Consider the following 19466-nt stretch of genomic DNA (forward strand, 5'->3'; position numbering starts at 1 on the left):
ATCTCTCGCTCGCCTTTGTTATCTATTTACACATACACGCGCATGAAGCGCAGCTTAATCGTATGTACGTGCAAGAGCTTTGCCAAATGCATTGCCTCGGTCAGTACTTTTCCATTCATCTCTTACGGTAAATAAAAATCAATTGAAACAGTTACACTTCTGGCGTCTTATTTGTTAACATAAAATTACTGGTCCTTCGATCGCGGATAGCCAGGAACGTGTTTGTTTTCGGGACATTTAAATTAAAACTAGTATTTGTCAACGGTGATCTATAGATATCTGCATCGTATAGAACCGTCCTCTAACCTCAATCGTCATGCGGAGTGTGATTCAACAGCGGGGCTTTTGCAAAAGCCAAATCACTCGTGCGCATAACAATGCCACGAAATTTGTGGAAGATATTCAGTCAATCCCGACATTAGTCGCGCGATTGGCCCAGCTACAGGACAACTATTTGCGGTTTGTGCGGCTTACAGAGGATTTGTACGCCTACGAGTCTGAAGAGGGTTGGGAAGACCCTGCTGAAGACGTTGATATATACGAGAAAAAACACTACGCTACATATGCTATTCTCAGCAATACGCTTGAAGATTTAAAGGCTGAAGATTTATGGTTTCCGATCAATCATTCAACTCCACTCGCAGAAGCCATGTGGATTTTCAGTTCGAGCGAATCAAGCTCCCGACCTTTTCAGGAAATTATGAGGATTGGAAACATTTTTCGGACATGTTCACGGCATCGATTGCATCAAATACGAATTTCACTGATTGCCAAAGATTTCACTATTTGAAATCCTACCTGTCTGGCGAGGCGCTCGCATTAGTGAAACATTTTCCCGTGACTAATGAAAACTACAGTGAAGCCTGGGACAAGTTGGAAAAGCGGTACAACAAAAAACCGCTTATTATCCGATCATTTATGAACAGTTTTTTAACGCTACCTAGTGCCACAACCAGTAGCATCAGCACTGTGCGTAAATTGGTTGACGGCGCAGATGATGTTATTCGTGGGTTAAGAGCACTTCAGTGCGAGGAACGAGATCCCTGGTTAATTTTTATATTATTATCAAAGTTAGATCCTGAAACTCGGCAGTCATGGGCCCAGCGCGCAGAATCTGAAAATTCCAGTGTGACGATCGACCAATTTCTAACTTTTCTCACATCTCACTGCGACACCTTTGAAGCCTGCCAACTCGGTCGCGCGCCTCAAGCTCGACGATCTGCTGCTACTCATCATGCTGACGCCCACTAGAGACGCGACGAAAACAAGTGTTTGTATTGCCAGCAGACTCATCAACTGTACAGTTGTGACCAATTTCTAACGTTGGACATCGCAGCTCGCCGAGAATTCCTGAAAACCAGAAAGCTCTGTTTTAACTGCCTCAGCGCTTCACACATGGTCGGCAATTGCACATCGAAACACACATGCCGGGTCTGCCGCCGCAAACATCATACATTGGTCCACGACACGCCGCAGCCTTTTCGAACTGGAGAGCCTAATGAGTCGCCTACCGTAAGCACCAGCAATCTGCCCTCAACACCCCGACCTAGATCTTACAGCACAAACAGTCAACTTCGCTCTCACGAAGATGCACCCTCAGGCAGCGTTCCTCCCGTGGGGAACAATTACACTCATCATACCCTGGAAAATATTCCGTATGCAGGTTCGCAAACCCTATTGCCAACCATTCTCGCAGACGTCGACGACGCTTGGGGAAACACAACAACTTGCAGAATGCTCTTAGACACGGGATCCACCATTACTTTGGCATCGGAATCATTTGTTCAGCGGATTGGCGTGCATCGAACGCATGCACGAATTTCAATTCTTGGTCTGGCCGCAAACAACGCCGGTCATACTCGAGGGCGCGCACACTTTAAGCTTCGCTCTCGGCATTCGAATCATTCGCTGACGTCATCGCTTCCAGCGCAAACTATTGACACATCATCTTCAACCTGGAAGGAAATTTCAGCACTTTCCTTAGCAGATCCGACGTTCTGCACTCCTGGATCTATAGATGTCATCGTTGGATCTGATCAACTATGGTCTCTATATACTGGAGAAAGAAAATATTTTGGTAAGAACTATCCCATCGCTCTCAATACAATTTTTGGTTGGATTATTGCAGGTTCGTACACTGCCTGCGACGACCACATTACTCCGGCCGTGACCCATTACGCGGATCTCGACACGATGGACAATGTGCAACCTAACCAGTCTCTCTTGGACTCCAGTGATCCCACAGAGAGTCATTTTGCAAGCACTCACAGGCGTTCCGAAGATGGGGTCTATATCGTCGAATATTCCTTCAAGGATGGAGCCCCGCCTATCGAATCAACTCTTCCCCAGGCCACTAACCGTCTAGTCTCATTGGAGCGACGGTTTCGTTGACATCCGGGACTCAAAAAACAGTACGAGGAGTTTTTGGATGACTACTTGCAACGCGGTCACATGGAACAGCTGACATCAGCCCAAGTAATGGACGACCCTGACACTTGCGTTTATCTACCGCACCACGCTGTCATCAAGCGGGATAGCCTGACGACCAAATGTCGGGTAGTCTTCGATGGATCTGGGAAAGACAGTTCTGGAATCTCCTTGAACGACAGACTTCATATTGGACCACCGATTCAGCGGGACTTGCTCGGGGTTTGCCTACGTTTCCGGCAGCACCGATATGTTCTATGCGCAGATATTGAAAAGATGTTTAGAGGGATTCAAGTTTCCACGCGTCACACCAATTTTCAACGTATTGTGTGGCGCAAAAATGAGAATGAACCTATGCTTCATTTTCGGCTGTTAACAGTCACGTACGGCCTAGCGCCCTCTCCATTTCTGGCCGTTCGAGTTTTGAAGCAACTAGCTGACGATCATCGCCTCGAGTACCCGGCCGCATCACAAGCATTATCACAAGATGCTTATGTGGACGATATCCCAACTGGGTGCGATTCGGTAGAAGATCTTTTGGTTCTAAAGACGGAGCTGATTGGACTCTTAGGAAAAGCGAAGTTAAACCTACGGAAATGGAGCTCTAACTGCTGGAACCTTCTGCAATCATTACCTGAAGAGGATCGATGTTATGACCCAGTTCAGCTCACCAAAGGTTCACCCATGGAATCGCCCGTCAAGGTCCTTGGAATTCAGTGGAATCCAGGTCGTCAAACCTACAGAATTCGATCTCAGCACTGTCCCCACGAAAGGAGAACTATTATCGCAACTTTCCAAGATCTATGACCCACTCGGGATTGCAGCACCTACCACCGTGCTTCTCAAGCTCATCTTCCAAGAAAGTTGGACCGCTGTAATACACTGGGACGAACCTATTCCTGAAGCCCTGAATGCACGCTGGAGGGCATTAGTAGAGGATTTCTCGTCGCTAACACAATGCCAAGTCCCACAATACCAACACATCCAACTACACGGATTCGCAGACGCATCCATGCACGCGTACGGTGCTGTTGTTTATAGTCGAGTAGCATCGGATGGGAAGTTCCACATAAATCTCGTAGCCGCCAAAACACGTGTGGCTCCAATAAAATCAGTCTCAATTCCACGCCTGGAATTGAACGCTGCTCACTATTGTTAAAGCGTCGTTAACTATTCCTGTTAACAACACGATCTGCTGGACAGATTCGGAGATCGTGCTTCACTGGCTGTCCGCACCACCACGGAATTGGAACACATACGTCTGCAACAGAACGGCTGAGATACTGAGCGAATACCCACGTAGCTGCTGGAGCCATGTCCGCTCCGAGGATAATCCTGCCGACTGCGCCTCCAGGGTCTTCACCCATCTAAGCTTCTTGACCACGAACTTTGGTGGAAAGGCCCATCCTGGATGGCCTTGCCACAATACGAATGGCCTCTGTCTACTAGCAAGTTCCGAGTTGATACACACTTGGAGGTCAGAGCAGAGGAACGTCCAGCCAAGCCAACAACTCTACATAGCTTTCCTGACGAAAGTATCGACGAGTTGCTCATCAACAAGATCTCATCCTGGACTCGGCTCATAAGGGTAACTAGCTATTGTTATCGCTTTATTCATCGTCTTCGTTTGCAGCACAGGCCTTATTCTGAGTACCTAACTTCAACGGAACTGCAGACAGCTCGAGACCAACTCCTTCGTCACATCCAACGAAAGGCCTTTCAAAGAGAGTATACGTAGCTAGAAAACGGACGCCAGCTTCATGCAAAATCGCAGCAGATACGGTTTTCTCCATTTCTTGATAAGGACGGACTAATGCGAGTTGGCGGACGAATCGAGAGGTCGACCCTTAACTACAACGCCAAGCACCCGGTTATAATTCCAAAGAGTTCTCCAATCGCCGAGCTCCTGGTACGACATTCTCATGTGACGAATCTTCACACTGGTGTGGACGCCACGTTCACAAATCTTCGACAACAGTACTGGATCTTGGGTGCACGAAATCTCGTCCGAAAGACTGTCTTTCAATGTAAACGCTGTTTCCTCCAACGCAAGAGCACAAGTAGTCAGATCATGGGAGAGCTACCTGTACTTCGGGTTCAAGCCAGCCGTTGCTTTCAACATACAGGCTTGGATTATGCCGGGCCAATGATCGGAAAGGCATGGTTCACAATATTCGTTTGTCTAACAACGAAGGCTCTCCACATCGAAGCAGTCTCCGATTTAACAACCAAGGCCTTTATTGCGGCTTTCCAACGATTCATTGCTCGACGATCCAAACCAACTGATCTCTACTCAGACAACGGTACCACCTTTCATGGCAGCAAACGAGTACTCGACGAAATGCGGCTGCTAGCCATGGAGCAACGCAAGGATGAGAACGTAGCAAACTTCTTCGCCAACGAAGGAATCCTGTGGCACTTCATACCGCCTTCTGCCCCACACTTCGGGGGAATATGGGAAGCCGGAGTTCGGTCCATCAAGCTTCATATGAAAAGGATAATGGGATCGTCAGCCCTAACCTTCGAGGAATTGTCTACAGTTTTAATACAGATTGAAGCCTTACTCAACTCTCGTCCTCTTTGCTCATCAGGGGATTCTACTTTGGATCCGCTTACTCCTGCCCATTTTTTGACTGGCGCTCCCTATACTGCCTTACCGGAGCCATCCCGTCTAGACGTCCCCATCAACCGCTTGGAACGATGGACTCAACTACAAGCAATGGTCCAAGGTTTTTGGAAACGCTGGCATATGGAGTACCTAACCTCTCTGCACGAGCGCTCCAAATGGCAACTGGAGGACGATAATTTGAAGGTCGACACACTGGTAGTGCTTAAGGAACCAAATCTACCTCCATCGAAATGTATTCTAGGACGTATCCAGGAGGTACACGCCGGACAAGACGACAAGGTCTGAGTTGTTACCGTAAAAACCGCCCAAGGAGTCTTCAAGCGGCCAATTACCAAATTGGCGATCTTGCCCCTTTGCTGAACAGCCGTTCAGGGGGGGCGGTATGTAGGGGAACCAGACACCCTATACATTTATTCTTGTAAACTTTATCTCTCGCTCGCCTTTGTTATCGATTTACACATACACCCGCATGAAGCGCAGCTTAATCGTATGTACGTGCAAGAGCTTTGCCAAATGCATTGCCTCGATCAGTACTTTTCCATTCATCTCTTACGGTAACGTGTTTACGACTTAATTCAGCCTACTCTTGTAGTAATCTACCCAGCTACAGTCAGTAACATTTTTGCTACCAACGCAACCACAGCGCATCGAGATTGATTGTACTAAATTATATTAAGTGTTCGGTGAAGACAAATAAAAATCAATTGAAACAGTTACACTTCTGGCGTCTTATTTGTTAACACCGGGAAAGATACGACTGGTATTTGATGCAGCGGCACGAGTTGGAGACGTGTCGTTGAATTCAGCGCTGAGCAAAGGTCCGCAACACTACAAGCCCTTGGCATCTATCCTCCTCCACTTCAGAGAAGGCGTAGTCGGAGTTTGCAGCGACATCAAGGAGATGTTTCATCAGGTGCTGATCCGACCCGAGGATAGATGTGCGCAACGATTTCTGTGGAGAGATGGGGATGACCAGCGGGATCCCGACGTGTATGAAATGCGCGTGATGACATTTGGAGCAGCATGTTCGCCGAGTGCTGCACATCATGTGAAGACCTTGAATGCCAAGCGATTCATGGATTCGGATCCCAGAGCAGTCAAGGCCATCGTCGACTACCACTATGTGGACGACTATGTGGATAGTTTCGCCACTGAGAGCGAAGCTATTGGAGTAGCTACCAGAGTGAAGGAGATACATGCAGAAGGCGGATTTGAGCTGTGCAAGTTTTCGTCGAGTTCCCCTGCTGTGGAGAGGATGCTCGGACCAAGTGAACACGCCCAGAGTATTGGATGGGGTCAAGCCGAGCAGAAGATTTTTGGAATGAGGTGGCAGCCATCCACAGACGACTTCAGATTTCGAGTGTAGTACCATAAAGTGGCACCCATCGTATTGGATGGGACTAGGGTTTCCACAAAGCAGGAATTCCTGAGCATGGTTATGTCAACGTTCGATCCCTTGGGATTTCTTTGTTGCCTGATGGTAACAGCGAAGCTATTATTGCGAGAAGTCTGGAGAAGGAAGATCCCATGCAATGCCTTTATGGATTGGCGATTGCGAGCCAGTCAGCATTCGCGGCAGTGATCTACTGGAGGATCAACTATGAGGACGACGACGTGCAAGTGAGTTTTGTGTGCGCAAATTCGAAGTGCGCGCCTATGCGAATGATGACGATTCCACGGCTGGAGCTGCAGGCAGCAGTTCTTGGTACAAGACTGATGGACACCGTCAGGCAGGACCACGGTGTGGCCATCAGTGACATTGTATTATGGAGCGACTCAAAGACAGTGCTGCGATGGATTGGCTGTACACACAGGCGCTACAAGCAGTTCGTCGGGAACAGAGTAGCGGAAATTTTTGAGTCAACGAAAGTGGCCCAATGGAGATGGCTACCGTCCGCCGACAACGTGGCGGATGATGCGACCAGGTCGCGATGTAGCGTGGATTTGAGCGAGGAGTTACGCTGGCTAAATGGATCGGCATTCCTGAGGAGACCAGACGAGCTGGCCAGGATCTGCACCCAGCGACGAGGCGGATGCAGATGATGAAGAAGAAATGCCGAGTGAGTTTGTGCTCATTGGAGCAAGTGAGACCTTTATACCGTTTCAGAGATTCTCACGCTATAGGCGATTGTTGAGGACTGCAGCCTGGATCCTAAGGTTCACGCGTCGATGCCGTGGACAACGAGATGAGCTTGAGAACTATGGCCTCACAGCAGCGGAGTGTGAGGACGCTGAGAGTCTGCTGATTCGGAAGGCGCAACATGAGGCGTTTCCCGACGAGATGCGGGCCGCTGAGAATAGACTGGAAGTCGCTAGACGCAGCGACATATGTGGACTGGCGTCATACCTAGATGGAAACGGAGTCTTGCGAGCTTACGGCAGGATTGATGCGGCGCTGTGTATACCCTACAGCGCAAAGAGGCCAGTGATCCTTTCGCACCGGCACAGCCTAACAGAGATGGTTGTGCGCTATGCCCATGTGGGGATGGAGCATCAGAACGTGGATGCTACGATCGAGGAGATCCGGACCAAGTTCTGGATAACGAAACTGAGACGAGTTCTACAGTGAGTGATTTCTGGATGCAGCCAGTGCGAGCTGCAGAGAGCGCGACCGATGCCGCCGATTATGGGACCCCTGCCGGAGGATCGTCTGGAGGCCAATGGTTGGCCATTCCCGTCCGCTCACCAATTTGCCAGTGAGTGCGGACCAGTAAGCCCCTCTTACGCCGAACGACCTGCCCAAGGGAGCAGCTTGCCTGCCGGATACCCCCGGCCTGGATGGAGGCCTTGTTAAGGAAGGCGCCACAAGGAAACAGTGGCGCATAGCAAGGATGTTGAGGGACCGATTCTGGAAAAGGTGGGTCTTGGAGTACCTGCCCACATTGACGCGGCGAGAGAAGTGGTGCCGCAGAGAGGAGCCGATTCGTCGAGGAGACATCGTCTTCGTTTGTGACACAGCTGTACCGCGGCGAGATTGGCGGAGAGGCATCGTCGAGGAGGCCTTTGCTGGAGTCGATGGAGAGATTAGGCGAGCCAGAGTGCGGATCATGGATGGAGATCGGACTCGCTGGATAATGCGCCCCGCTTCAAAGTTGGCGGTTTTGGATTTAAGTGAAGATGTCCTTCACGGAGATGGGGATGTCGCGGGTCGAATTTGAGCCCGATAGTTAAGTCAGTATTTAATCGATAGGAATTGGTATTGTGCCCTGATGGAGCAATTGGGCACACTAAAGCGCGAATATGGCGCACTCGTTGAATTGTTGAAAGTCATGGAGTGTGGGAGGTTATACTGCGAATAAAATATATATTTTGCAATACAGTCCTACATTCCAGCGTTGCCCTTATTTGTTGTGGATCAGGTCCGTGTATATTGTAGGCAACTCCCATTCTTCTTTCGACAGGGTTTTTTATTCGCAGTCAGGCGGACTGCCGTGGATCCTAACCTACAATCAGGCGTACTGTGTTGAGGTAGGACTGACTGTACATAGAAGCCCCGACCGAGTGATCTTGGAGTGCAGTCACAGTGGACTGCACTGGACACCGCTTCGAGCGGATTAAGTCGATCACGAGGCGTCAAACCTTCAAGATCAGTTAAAGTACCATGTGAACAGTCAGTCAAGCAAGTAATCTACGAGGGAACCACAACCAAGCGAGTCGTCGGAAGCAGCGCCGTGGGAAGCATACAAAGGGCAAGATCGCCACGCCGAAACGTTCGGGATTGGGACATCAGGAATCTCCGAATTGAGACACAAGTGGCTGAGTTCCGGAAGGCATCACACGGCTAAGTTAAGGCGTTTGTTTTCCAACTTTGTCACGACCACACCCTAGCGAGTCGCCCGGCGGGTCTGTCAGAGACAAGCGAAAGAGGCCTACGACGAAGAACCGTCAGCTTGGGGAGGAAAGTTGTCTGAGACCCATCGTACCTTGCCCGAGCGTCCCGAGACACAGGAGCCAGCGGACGTCCGAATTTCTTCACCGCTTTTTCTCTCCTTTTATTCTCTTTCGCCCTTCACTCGTCTTCAGCCGGCTGAACCTGGCTCTACGCTGGCAACACTCGAGAGCGGGTGCGGAGAGGTCTTCGCACTTGCTTCGCAACTGGGACAGCAGGTAAGTACTGTGGTGTTTGTTTTTCTGATTCCTGCAGTAACCCCTTTGTCGCATTTCAGGTTTCAGGTGCTGCCATGTATCCTCCCCTCTCTTCTCGCCACTGTTTCCATCTGCGTTCCCCGCCATATACCGGTTTTAAAATTTTGTTTCGATTTTTTTTAATTTGTTTTTTTAAACTTTATTTCGGTTGCTCCTCAAACACCCTCGTGCCCGCGACCCCTAACGTAACCCGGAACGCGCGCCCATCTCTCCTTATGCGCACGCTGCCCCTGCCGCCCAGGATGCGGGCCTCTCTTACCGCCGGTGTCTCCGCGATCCCCTCGGGCCACTCGTGCTCCTCGATCGCGCGCCACCGCTGGCCCCCCGGCGCCGACACCGTCCGCGACAACTTCGGACGTGCCACCACCTCGGACACTTCGGGCGCAGAGTGCTGCCGCTTGAGCGGAGGTCGGCCACCATCCACGGGTTCGGGCCACACCCAGGGCCCCCGTTCCAGCGGCTCGTCTGGATCCGAGGCTGCCGTCGCGCTCTCTGTCTCTGCTGGCGCTGGCGTCGCCGGCCCGGTGCTTGGCGTCCTCGGTCCGGTGCCGGTGTCGGTGGGGCCCAATGCTCCGGTCTGCCGCGGGTCCTGGGGTCCAGTGGGTTCACCCGGGGACCTCTCTCCTCCCAGATTCGGGGCTCCTCCGCCGCCGCCGTCTCCTCCACAGGTTCCTCCGGCCACGTCCAGACGACTGTCTGCTGCCGCCACCTCACCCCTTCGGCAACGAAAGTCCGGGTGCTATGACTTACGTGGGCAGCCGGGATGTCCGTTCGGACGTGGTGTCCCACCGGGTACCCTCGCTGGTGCTGTGGTTGCTCTGGTCGTTTTTGCTCGCTCAGCTGCTCGCGCGTTGGCTCCGTCGTCTGAAAGTATGTAACAGGCAGAAGGGAGCGTTTCCGACCCCATAAAGTATATATATTCTTGATCAGGATCACTAGCCGAGTCGATCTAGCCATGTCCGTCTGTTCGTCTGTCTGTCTGTCCGTATGAACGCTTAGATCTCGGAAACTATAAGAGCTAGGATATTGGGATTTGGCATGTAGATTCCTGAGCTTCCTGAACGCAGATATCTCGGAAACTGTCAGAGATAGATAATTGGGATTTCGTAGCCTTGAACGCAGCGCAAGTTTCTTACGTGAATATGCCATGCCCACAAGCCGCAAAAGCCAGTGGCAGCCACAATTTTCATGCTAGAAAAAAATTTTAACTGATATGTATGATATATCTAATGCCCATAACGCTTAAATCAATCTACCGCCCACATAACCATATATTGAGATCAAGGGTAGGTGGCGCATTAAATCTCGCTTTGCTGCTTGCATATCTCCATATCCCTTTGGTCCCTTAGGCTGAGTAACGGGTATCTAGTAGTAGAGGTACTTGACTAAAGCGTTCTTCCTTGTTTATACTTTACAGTCTGATTTAATTGCTAAAGCTCATGGATTTTCGGTCTGTAGAGCTACGGAGCCTTCATTTGCTGAGACCTGACTGGCATTCACAGGCCAAAACAAGGTCAAAGAAGCTGTTACCAGATCGGAGGATATAGGTTTTCCATTTGATGTTTAAAGTCCAAGAGGAAATTTTAGTGATTTTTTAAATTCCAAATAAGGGTCTGCGAGAAAGTCTGTACTTCTGTTCAAAATATTGTTTGGAGAATTAATTTTGTGAATACATGTCTATAATAATAATTGTAAAAAATAAATCGAAGTTTTAGTACTTTTTGCAGGTCTATCGACATGGATCGAAAAACAAATACCAATTATTAAATATAAAACGTAGTAAATATCTTTAAAATCACATTAATCTGATGGTTTACAGTATTCTTCCTATGGTAGGTATAGCCAATTTGGCACGCAATAAATAAAAAGACGAAACTGACGTATTACTCGAGTTGGAATGGGACTATTTTGTCACAACACAGCTTATTTTATATATATGATGGACGTTGATACACTACGAGCAGAACAAACAAGTGGCCCAACGACACCAAGCACGTGCTTGTTACGCGCGGGGCCCTTTTATCAATTTGGGCAAAAATGCGAGTTCGCGAGATAGATACAAAAAACAAATAGAGACGGGACACAAATGAAAATAAAAGAAGCAACTAAGAATGAAGCAAATGAGTTAAAATATTAGTTTTTAGTACCGGGATAGAAGTTGAAGTGCAAATTAAATGGTAAAGGTTGTTATAATTATTACATAGAACGCGAAAGGGCTCGTGCAGACAAATTTTGATGTACATCGTGGCAAATTTAGGGGACAATAATTTCGTGTTAGTTTAGCAGGGACACTGAAAGTTAGGCGGCTTACAAGTTCTACAGAATCAATATCACCTCTAATAAGATTTTGCATAAAAATAGTACCAAGCATTGTTCTACGATTTACAAGTGTAGGTAAATTAAGCAATAGTAATCTACTCTGATAGGAAGGTAGCCTTACGTTTTGATCCCAGTTCAAACTACGAAGGGCAAAAAGAAGAAATTTTTTTTGTACCGACACAATACGGTCAATGTGCACTTGATATTGTGGACTCCAAACCGAAGAACAATATTCTAAAATAGGACGGACAATGTGGTTGTGTAAGGGTCATCAAATTCTTCTGACCAACGCTTTATAAACCCAAGAACACTCATGGCCTTGTTGACAGTGGACATTATGTGGCAGTCAAATTTAAGTTTTGGGTCCAGAAGAACGCCTAAGTCATTAACTGAATATATACGGTCGAGTGACGTATTTTGAAGAGAGTAACTAACAAAAGTAGGAGTACCCCTATAAAAGTCATAACGTTGCATTTAAGGCAGTTCAAATTTAAAAGGTTGTACTCACACCATCCCTGAAAACAATCAATATCTGACTGTAAGTTGAAACCCGACGCTATATCATTATATGATAAACAAAGCTTAACATCATCAGCATACATTAGTACACGAGAATGTGTTATGGTAGAGGGAAGATCGTTAATAAACAAAGTAAACAGCAAAGGACCCAAATGACTACCCCGAGGCACTCCAGATGTCACGTAGATCAATTTTGAAGCAGCGTTCTTGAATATAATTCTCTGGGTCCTACCATTCAAATAACTTGAAATCCGAGTTAATAGATAACATGGAAACCCAAGCTGATTTAATTTGAATAATAGAAGAGAGTGGTTGACAGAGTCAAAGGCCTTACTAAAATCTGTATATGTAACGTCAGTCTGCATTTTTTCTTAAATCCATTAATAACAATAGATGACAATTCAAGAAGGTTGGTGGCGGTCGATCTTCGCTTAACAAAACCATGCTGACACGGTGATATTAGCGAGGAACTTAAATGTTGCAAATGAGAAGTAATAATTCGTTCAAATGCTTTAGGAATTGCCGATAATTTAGAAATACCTGTATAATTCTGGGCATCCGCCTTCGCACCCTTTTTGTGAAGTGGAATGATAAAAGAGTCCTTCCAGATGGTAGGAAAAACTGATGCTGAAATAGACAAATTAAAAAGTTTAAGAATCCGCTTACATATGGGGAGTCCATCTGGACCGGGAGAATAATTTGGCGTTGTTGTTGCTAAGTCTCTTAAGAGAGAACTTTCCGTGATTTCAGGGGTAAAAATACAATTCGCCCTATTTAAGGGATTAGGGTAGTTAGAATTTGAGCCGAGCAGCCGAACTATAAGTAGTTTGGAAAAACTCGGCAAATAAATCAGCAATTTCAGAATCCGTCGATGCCTCCATTGAGTTAAAACGTACCGATGAAGGCAATGCCGACGACTTACGCTTGGCATTAACAAAGTTATTAAACTGCTTCGGATCATTTGAAAATTCGAATTTACATCGACTTAAATAGAATTAAATAGAATAGCAATGACTTTTGAGAACATTAAAGTCCGATCGAGCCACCACATATTTCGAAAAATCCGATGGCTTACCCGATTTTTTATACTTCTTATAGGTGTTTGTTTTGAAGTTTTTAAGTCTTTGAAGCGCATTGGTAAACTAAGGAGGCCTGTTTAGCTTTTTGAGATCATCTCATTTTAGTTTGAGGAACTAAAGGAGAGCGGGTATCAACGCATCCATTGTTGGATGATATCGGTCTTCAGGTACAACAAGAGCGTCAATTCTAGATACCGTGACTTCAGACGGGTCTGAAACAAACACAAGATCTAGTTGTCTATTTAATGAATTCCGTATAAAGCTTACTTGCTGTAACGGTAATTCTAAAAGACCATCTACAAAATCATGGACGGATAAGGGTATAGCGACAAGTGAGTCAGTAGGAGGATACCAAGAAATATCAGGGAGATTAAAGTCACCCAAAACAATCAAAAGGTCTCTCTTAGAAAGAAGGGATAGAACAGATTTTATCGCAGACAGATGGTGCTCATAAATTATTAGATCAGAGCCAGGTGGAATATAGGAACATGTATCAAAAATAGTTAAGGATTGCAAGGAAACTTTCACACTAACAAATTCAATTTTTTTAGGGGTATGATAGTGAATTTTTTCAGATGTTAGGCTAGTGGTAACGGCAATCAGCACACCGCCTCCCCTACGTGAGGATCGATCGGTCCTATAGGCATTAAAGTTATTTGACAGAACTTCAGAGTCAGATATCTCTGGGTTCAGCCAAGTTTCCGTAAAAGCCAAAATATCTGCAGTAAATGCAGAGGAGTCAGCATAAAGCTTGGGTAGCTTCATATTTAGTCCCCTAACATTTTGATAAGCCAAAAATAAACTTTTTAGTTTTTTGGCGCAGTGGAAGGTCTGTTACTTGTTCTCGGTTTATTGGGAACAAATTCTTTTATTACTAAATCATCATTAAGCCAAAAGCTTTCAGAAAGTAGTACCTTAAACACATCAAGCGGTGCAAATATTTTAAAAGAGGATATACTACGAGCGTATGAAAATCGAAATTGTTCAACTGAAATATTCTCGGATGGGAATTTTTCACGCATACATTTTCAAAACATTCTCAGATGTGGTTTCTGGTGTGAGTCTATTAACAAATAATTGCTTCCTATGTGGAACAACTGACAGAGCCAGAAACGGTACCTTATGTACCTATAGGTACGGTAGGCACCGTAGCCGACACTGAAGATTTTTTTTACCACCAGACTTCGAGAAACAGTGACTCTACCTGAATCAGCTGTATCCCTAGGTGCAGTTGGTTCACTTACTGCAGTGTCAACAGAAACTGCTGCAGCTACCAAGTTCGGATTTGGGGAGGATATCGGGACCGTAGTAATTGGGCACAAATGGAATTGAACCCCTCATTGAGCTGTTTAAAAGCACCTGAAAGATTCAAAAGGCTTTCTCGAGTCTGCTTCATAAAGCCGCTCATCTCAACTACCATTTCCTTGCAGGATCCACATAACCACATGAGACCAGAATTCAGATCAATGAAGTCTTTGACTCTGCCAGTAAATCCTGCGCATTTAACGTGCATCATCGATTCGCAGAGCCAGCAGAAAATAAAAGGGTCTTTAGTTGAAGACGAAAGAGTACAATTTTTCTTAGAGCAGACAAGAGCCATTTAAAGGAGATGAAATAAAATAAAATAAAATATGAAAATACCTCAAGTAAATTTGGCACTGGGATCAAATTCCAAAACCACAAAGGCACAAAACACGAAAAAAATAAGAGCGCGAGATCGCATTTTAATTTAATTGTAAGAGAGCACGAGAGAATAAATCTTCTATCAACTGAGCGTTGCTTGTGGGACACTGACAACTTTACACAGTTACAATGTAAAGCAAGCAAGAGAGAGAGAGAATAAGGAAACAGCACATTAAAAGTCTACCAAAAATTCGGCAGGTTCCGAGAGAGTTTAAATTACAGATGTAATAAAGAGATGGAGAGAAAATGGGAATAAAAGAGTTTTAGCAAGATTAGTGAGTGTTAAATTACACTAACAAAGCTAGGAGATTAAACAAATCTAATATAGATGTTAAAATAACTATAACCACATACCCGTTTAATGGGGGATCTAGTCAAAAACACTAACACAACTATTAGGCTAAGCTTTGTTAAAAAACAAACACAAGAAACTCGCAAAAAATCACTGAATAAGACAAAAACTCAGAGCACAAAAGTAAACACATCTGTTCACAAGCGACGCTAAATCGAATATGTTGATATAAATAATAATCTATTTCATATTGGTGATAAAGTAATTCAACTTCCAATAGGATCATATGAACTCAATGATATTAATGATTTTCTAAAAAATAAACTATAAGATTATGATCTTGAGAAAACATTTCAAATGGAGATTAATAATACCACACTTCAAGTTCATATTACAACAACCAAGGAACCTATTTATTTTAATAGAAACAATTCCATTGGACTATTGCTTGGTTTCAATAAAAAAATAATTTACCCCGACTTGAAAAAAACATACATATCTCATCAACCTGTCAACATTTTAAAAATAATCACAATACGCTTAGTATGTAGTATTGTAAGCGGATTATATATTGATAGTAGACAAGATCATTCATTATACGAATTTGGAATTAATGTTTTACCGGGCTATAAAGTGAATATCACACCACACAATCTTATTTACTTACCAGTCAACACAAGAGAAATAATTACACTCTCTATACACATAACTGAACAGAACGGTGAACTAATAGATTTACGCGGTCAAAACTGTACAATTCGTTTACATTTAAGATTAATACAATAATTATATACAATAAAAGAGGTGATACTTACCATCATCAGCACACTTTAAAACATAAAGTTATAGGAAGAGGATCGAAACCAAAAATACACACACTTACATTAAAAAATAACTTAATTCTTAAATCACTGGGCTTCAAACTGCGAGTTTAACTAAAGTTATGGGGTTGAATGAAATATTGGCAGTACGAGAAAATCCTTTCTCTGATGATAGTATCAACAATCATTTAAACCAAATGATGAGATAAGAATTACAATCCAAAATCAAGATTTATATGTACTCCCCCATGACAGTCTTCTAAGTTTTCAAGGAGATATTACCCTAATTAAGGAAGGGGGAGCGGTAGAAACTCAAAATGTTATTGGGAGGATGAGAAATATTTGTATGGCATACTTTTTAGATGAAATACGCTTTGAAATAAATGGTGTTGAGATAGATAGAACAAGATTTAGTGGTATTACTTCTACAATAAAAAACTTTGTTTCTTTAAATCAATTTGAAAGCAAGAGACTTTAAAATTCTGGATGGAGTGGAGACTCCGATTTCAATTTAAGCCCTCACTTGGATTTGCTGAAGATTTCAAAAAAGTATTATTAAATTGAAAACATGAACTAGTACTATTAATATCAAACATTTTTAATGATGTACTTGAGCAAGATAAATTTGAGAATGCAGAATTAGTCGGAAAACATCATCTCAATATGACTAATATTACATGGAAAATTCCTCATATAACACCCAGCGATTCAACGAAAATTAAAATGTATGATATTATAAAAAGTGAAACCAATCTACCGATTGCATTCCGTAGTTGGGATACATACATTAATCCTAAGCTTAGTAATGGAACAGATCATGTTTGGAATGTTAAATTAGTTGCAAACCGAAAACGTCCACGATTTGCTTTAATTGGATTTAAAGATAACCACCATCTGATTACAAACAATTTAAGTAATCAAAGGTCTACTTAAACTCTGAAACATATCCCTACGATGACTTAAGCTTAGACTTTGAAAAAGATCGATTTGCTCGCCTATATGAAATGTATTGCAAGTTTCAAACTAGCTACTATAACCGAAGTGAATCTCCTTTACTTTCACCTACAGAGTTTAAGACTAAAGCTCCTATTATCGTAAGTGACTTATCATATCAAAATGAAATGGTTAAATCGGGACCCATTGATGTTAGGATTTCAATTCAACTTGCCAATTACACTATCGAAAATGTTCAAGTAAATTGCGTGCTCATACATAATCGTTTAGTTGAATATAACCCGTTGAATGGTCTAGTTCAGCGGATTGTCTAACAATCAATCAATCAATAATGAGTGAAGACATTGTTGCGATTGATGTTCAAGGATTTCTTGGGAATAATAATAAATTTATTCTAAAAGAAATTGGAGTCGTATTCAAAAACGAAACAATCTTGAATTCTAACTTTATTATACACTCTCCACATGATTTTATTGATTTGAATAAAACATGTAGAAAAACAGCTACTTGGCTAACATAAAAACATCATAAAATTTATTGGAATGATGGAGTATACTTTTTCAAAGAAACACAATTGTATTTAAGAGATATAATTAGAAAAAAGGAAATAATTTGTAAGGGATATCATAAAAGGTTATTCCTACAAAAATTTTAAAAAATTGATGATGTAATTAACATAATGAAATTGGTTGTTCCTCTCTAAAAATAATGGATGGAAATCACTTTCCACATTGTTCATTACATGCTCAGGATGGTGTCTGCTCTCTCAACAATGCTCATAAAATCTTAAACTTTCACACAAACGAAAACTCCTAAGCACCTTTTCACCATTCATTCACATTTTGAGAGTCGGAAAAGAAGTTAACGATATGACTGATTCTAATAACAATCTTTATATACCGACTTATTCTTTTTTAATAAATAAGATTTATTTATTTATTAATACATTTGGAAATATGATTTCAAAAGAGAACTTAAAATTACTACTGGAGTCAAGGAACATGTTCATGGGTATTGACGTAAAGGAGTTTATACGTATTTGACTAAATAAAAGATCTCATTTGATTTTGTGTATATTCTGTCAGGAACCACCACCACCATCATCTCCACCTCCACGATATAATTGAAACATTTAAGATTACCCTCCCCTTAACTTAATATAAGTTAGAAGAAACATACTTTAGATACTCATGCTCACTTTCCCATCTAATGCTCGCTAAAGCGGGGGATCGATCTCACGCTTGTTTCACACCACAAAAGTATGCGGTCTAATATCCCTCAAACCAACACCTTTTGACCACAAGACCGAAGACAGGTTACACTAACAGATATCATATACAACCCTAATTGAATCAACAAAACGGCCACGCATAATAAAACAACTTCCGCCTCTTCCTTCTCCTAAATGTCGTTTTACAAATTCCTACGCATGACAAAAGGGCAAGCATAATAAACCACTCCCCCCTCCTCCTCCACCTCCTCCACCGCCTAAATATCGTTTTACAAATTCCTACGCATGACAAAACACCCCTCTCACACTCCTACACACCCTTTTCGGGTAAAGATCACTCTAAACAAAAACAAATTCCTACGCATGACAAAACATACCTCACACACAAGCAATCACAAATTCCTACGCATGACAAAAGACCCCTCTCTCACACTACGACACTCCCTATTCGGGTAAAGATCACTCTAAGCAACCACACATTTTTACGTATGACATTGGCACCCCTCACACACAAGCAATCACAAATTCCTACGCATGACAAAGCACCCCTCTCTCACACTCCTACACACCCTATTCGGTAAAGATCACTCTAAGCAACCACACATTTTTACGTATGACAAAACACCCCTCACACACACACACCTTTGGGGTGAGAAAAAGACAAGACAAGACAAGACATGACATGACAAAATACCCCCACTCTCAGCATTTCTTTGGGGTGATCCTCACACTTCACACACCTTTCTTACCTCATTAAGTCACCTTTTTATACTAATTAGGTCATTATAACACCTGTGTGCAACCATGCGTGACTAATTAGGGTCACCACCACCCCCTTTTTCGAACACTTTTATTACTTAATTATGCAAATAAGGTCATTAAAACACCTGTGTGCAACCATGCGTGACTAATTAGGGTCACCCCCACCCCCTTTTTTGACATGATTTATTACCTAGTGAGCCAGGACCCATATTATTATACTACTAACCCGGCTCCCACTTCCTCAAAGGAACTCGGACTCGGACTCGGAGCTGGGCTGCGGTGGCGCAGGAAAGATGGCGAGGCATCCGTGGGACGAGGAGGAAGCTTTAAACTACTACTTCCAAATAAGGGTGTGCAAGAAAGTTATTAATTCTATTCCAAATACTGTTTGGAGAAATAATTTTGTGAATACATGTCTATAATAATAATTGTAAAAAAAATTGAAGTTTTAGTACTATATGCAGGTCTAACGACATGGATCAACAAACAAATAGCAATTATTAAATATAAAACGGCGCTGGTGGAATGGCGTGGGAGGCGACGGCGGGAAACTGGCGGCGTCGGCGGGCTGCTGCGCTGGGCTTCGGCGGTTAGCTGATGGTGC

At 43.9% G+C, this 19466-nt stretch overlaps 1 protein-coding gene across 1 annotated transcript in view; it reads right to left on the reverse strand.

The window, feature by feature from the left end:
* Positions 1-9341: 9341 nt before the first annotated feature.
* LOC119559696 overlaps positions 9342-19466 on the reverse strand; it is a 45930-nt gene continuing 35805 nt past the window's right edge. Inside the window, exons 2-3 of the mRNA XM_037872754.1 lie at positions 9999-10066; positions 9342-9918 (exon numbers count right to left, since the gene is read on the reverse strand). Coding sequence (XP_037728682.1) covers positions 9342-9918; positions 9999-10066 — 645 coding nt within the window. The remainder of the gene's footprint in view (positions 9919-9998; positions 10067-19466) is intronic.

The sequence above is a fragment of the Drosophila subpulchrella genome, unplaced genomic scaffold (assembly GCF_014743375.2).
Source record: "Drosophila subpulchrella strain 33 F10 #4 breed RU33 unplaced genomic scaffold, RU_Dsub_v1.1 Primary Assembly Seq33, whole genome shotgun sequence".
Lineage (NCBI taxonomy): Eukaryota > Metazoa > Arthropoda > Insecta > Diptera > Drosophilidae > Drosophila > Drosophila subpulchrella.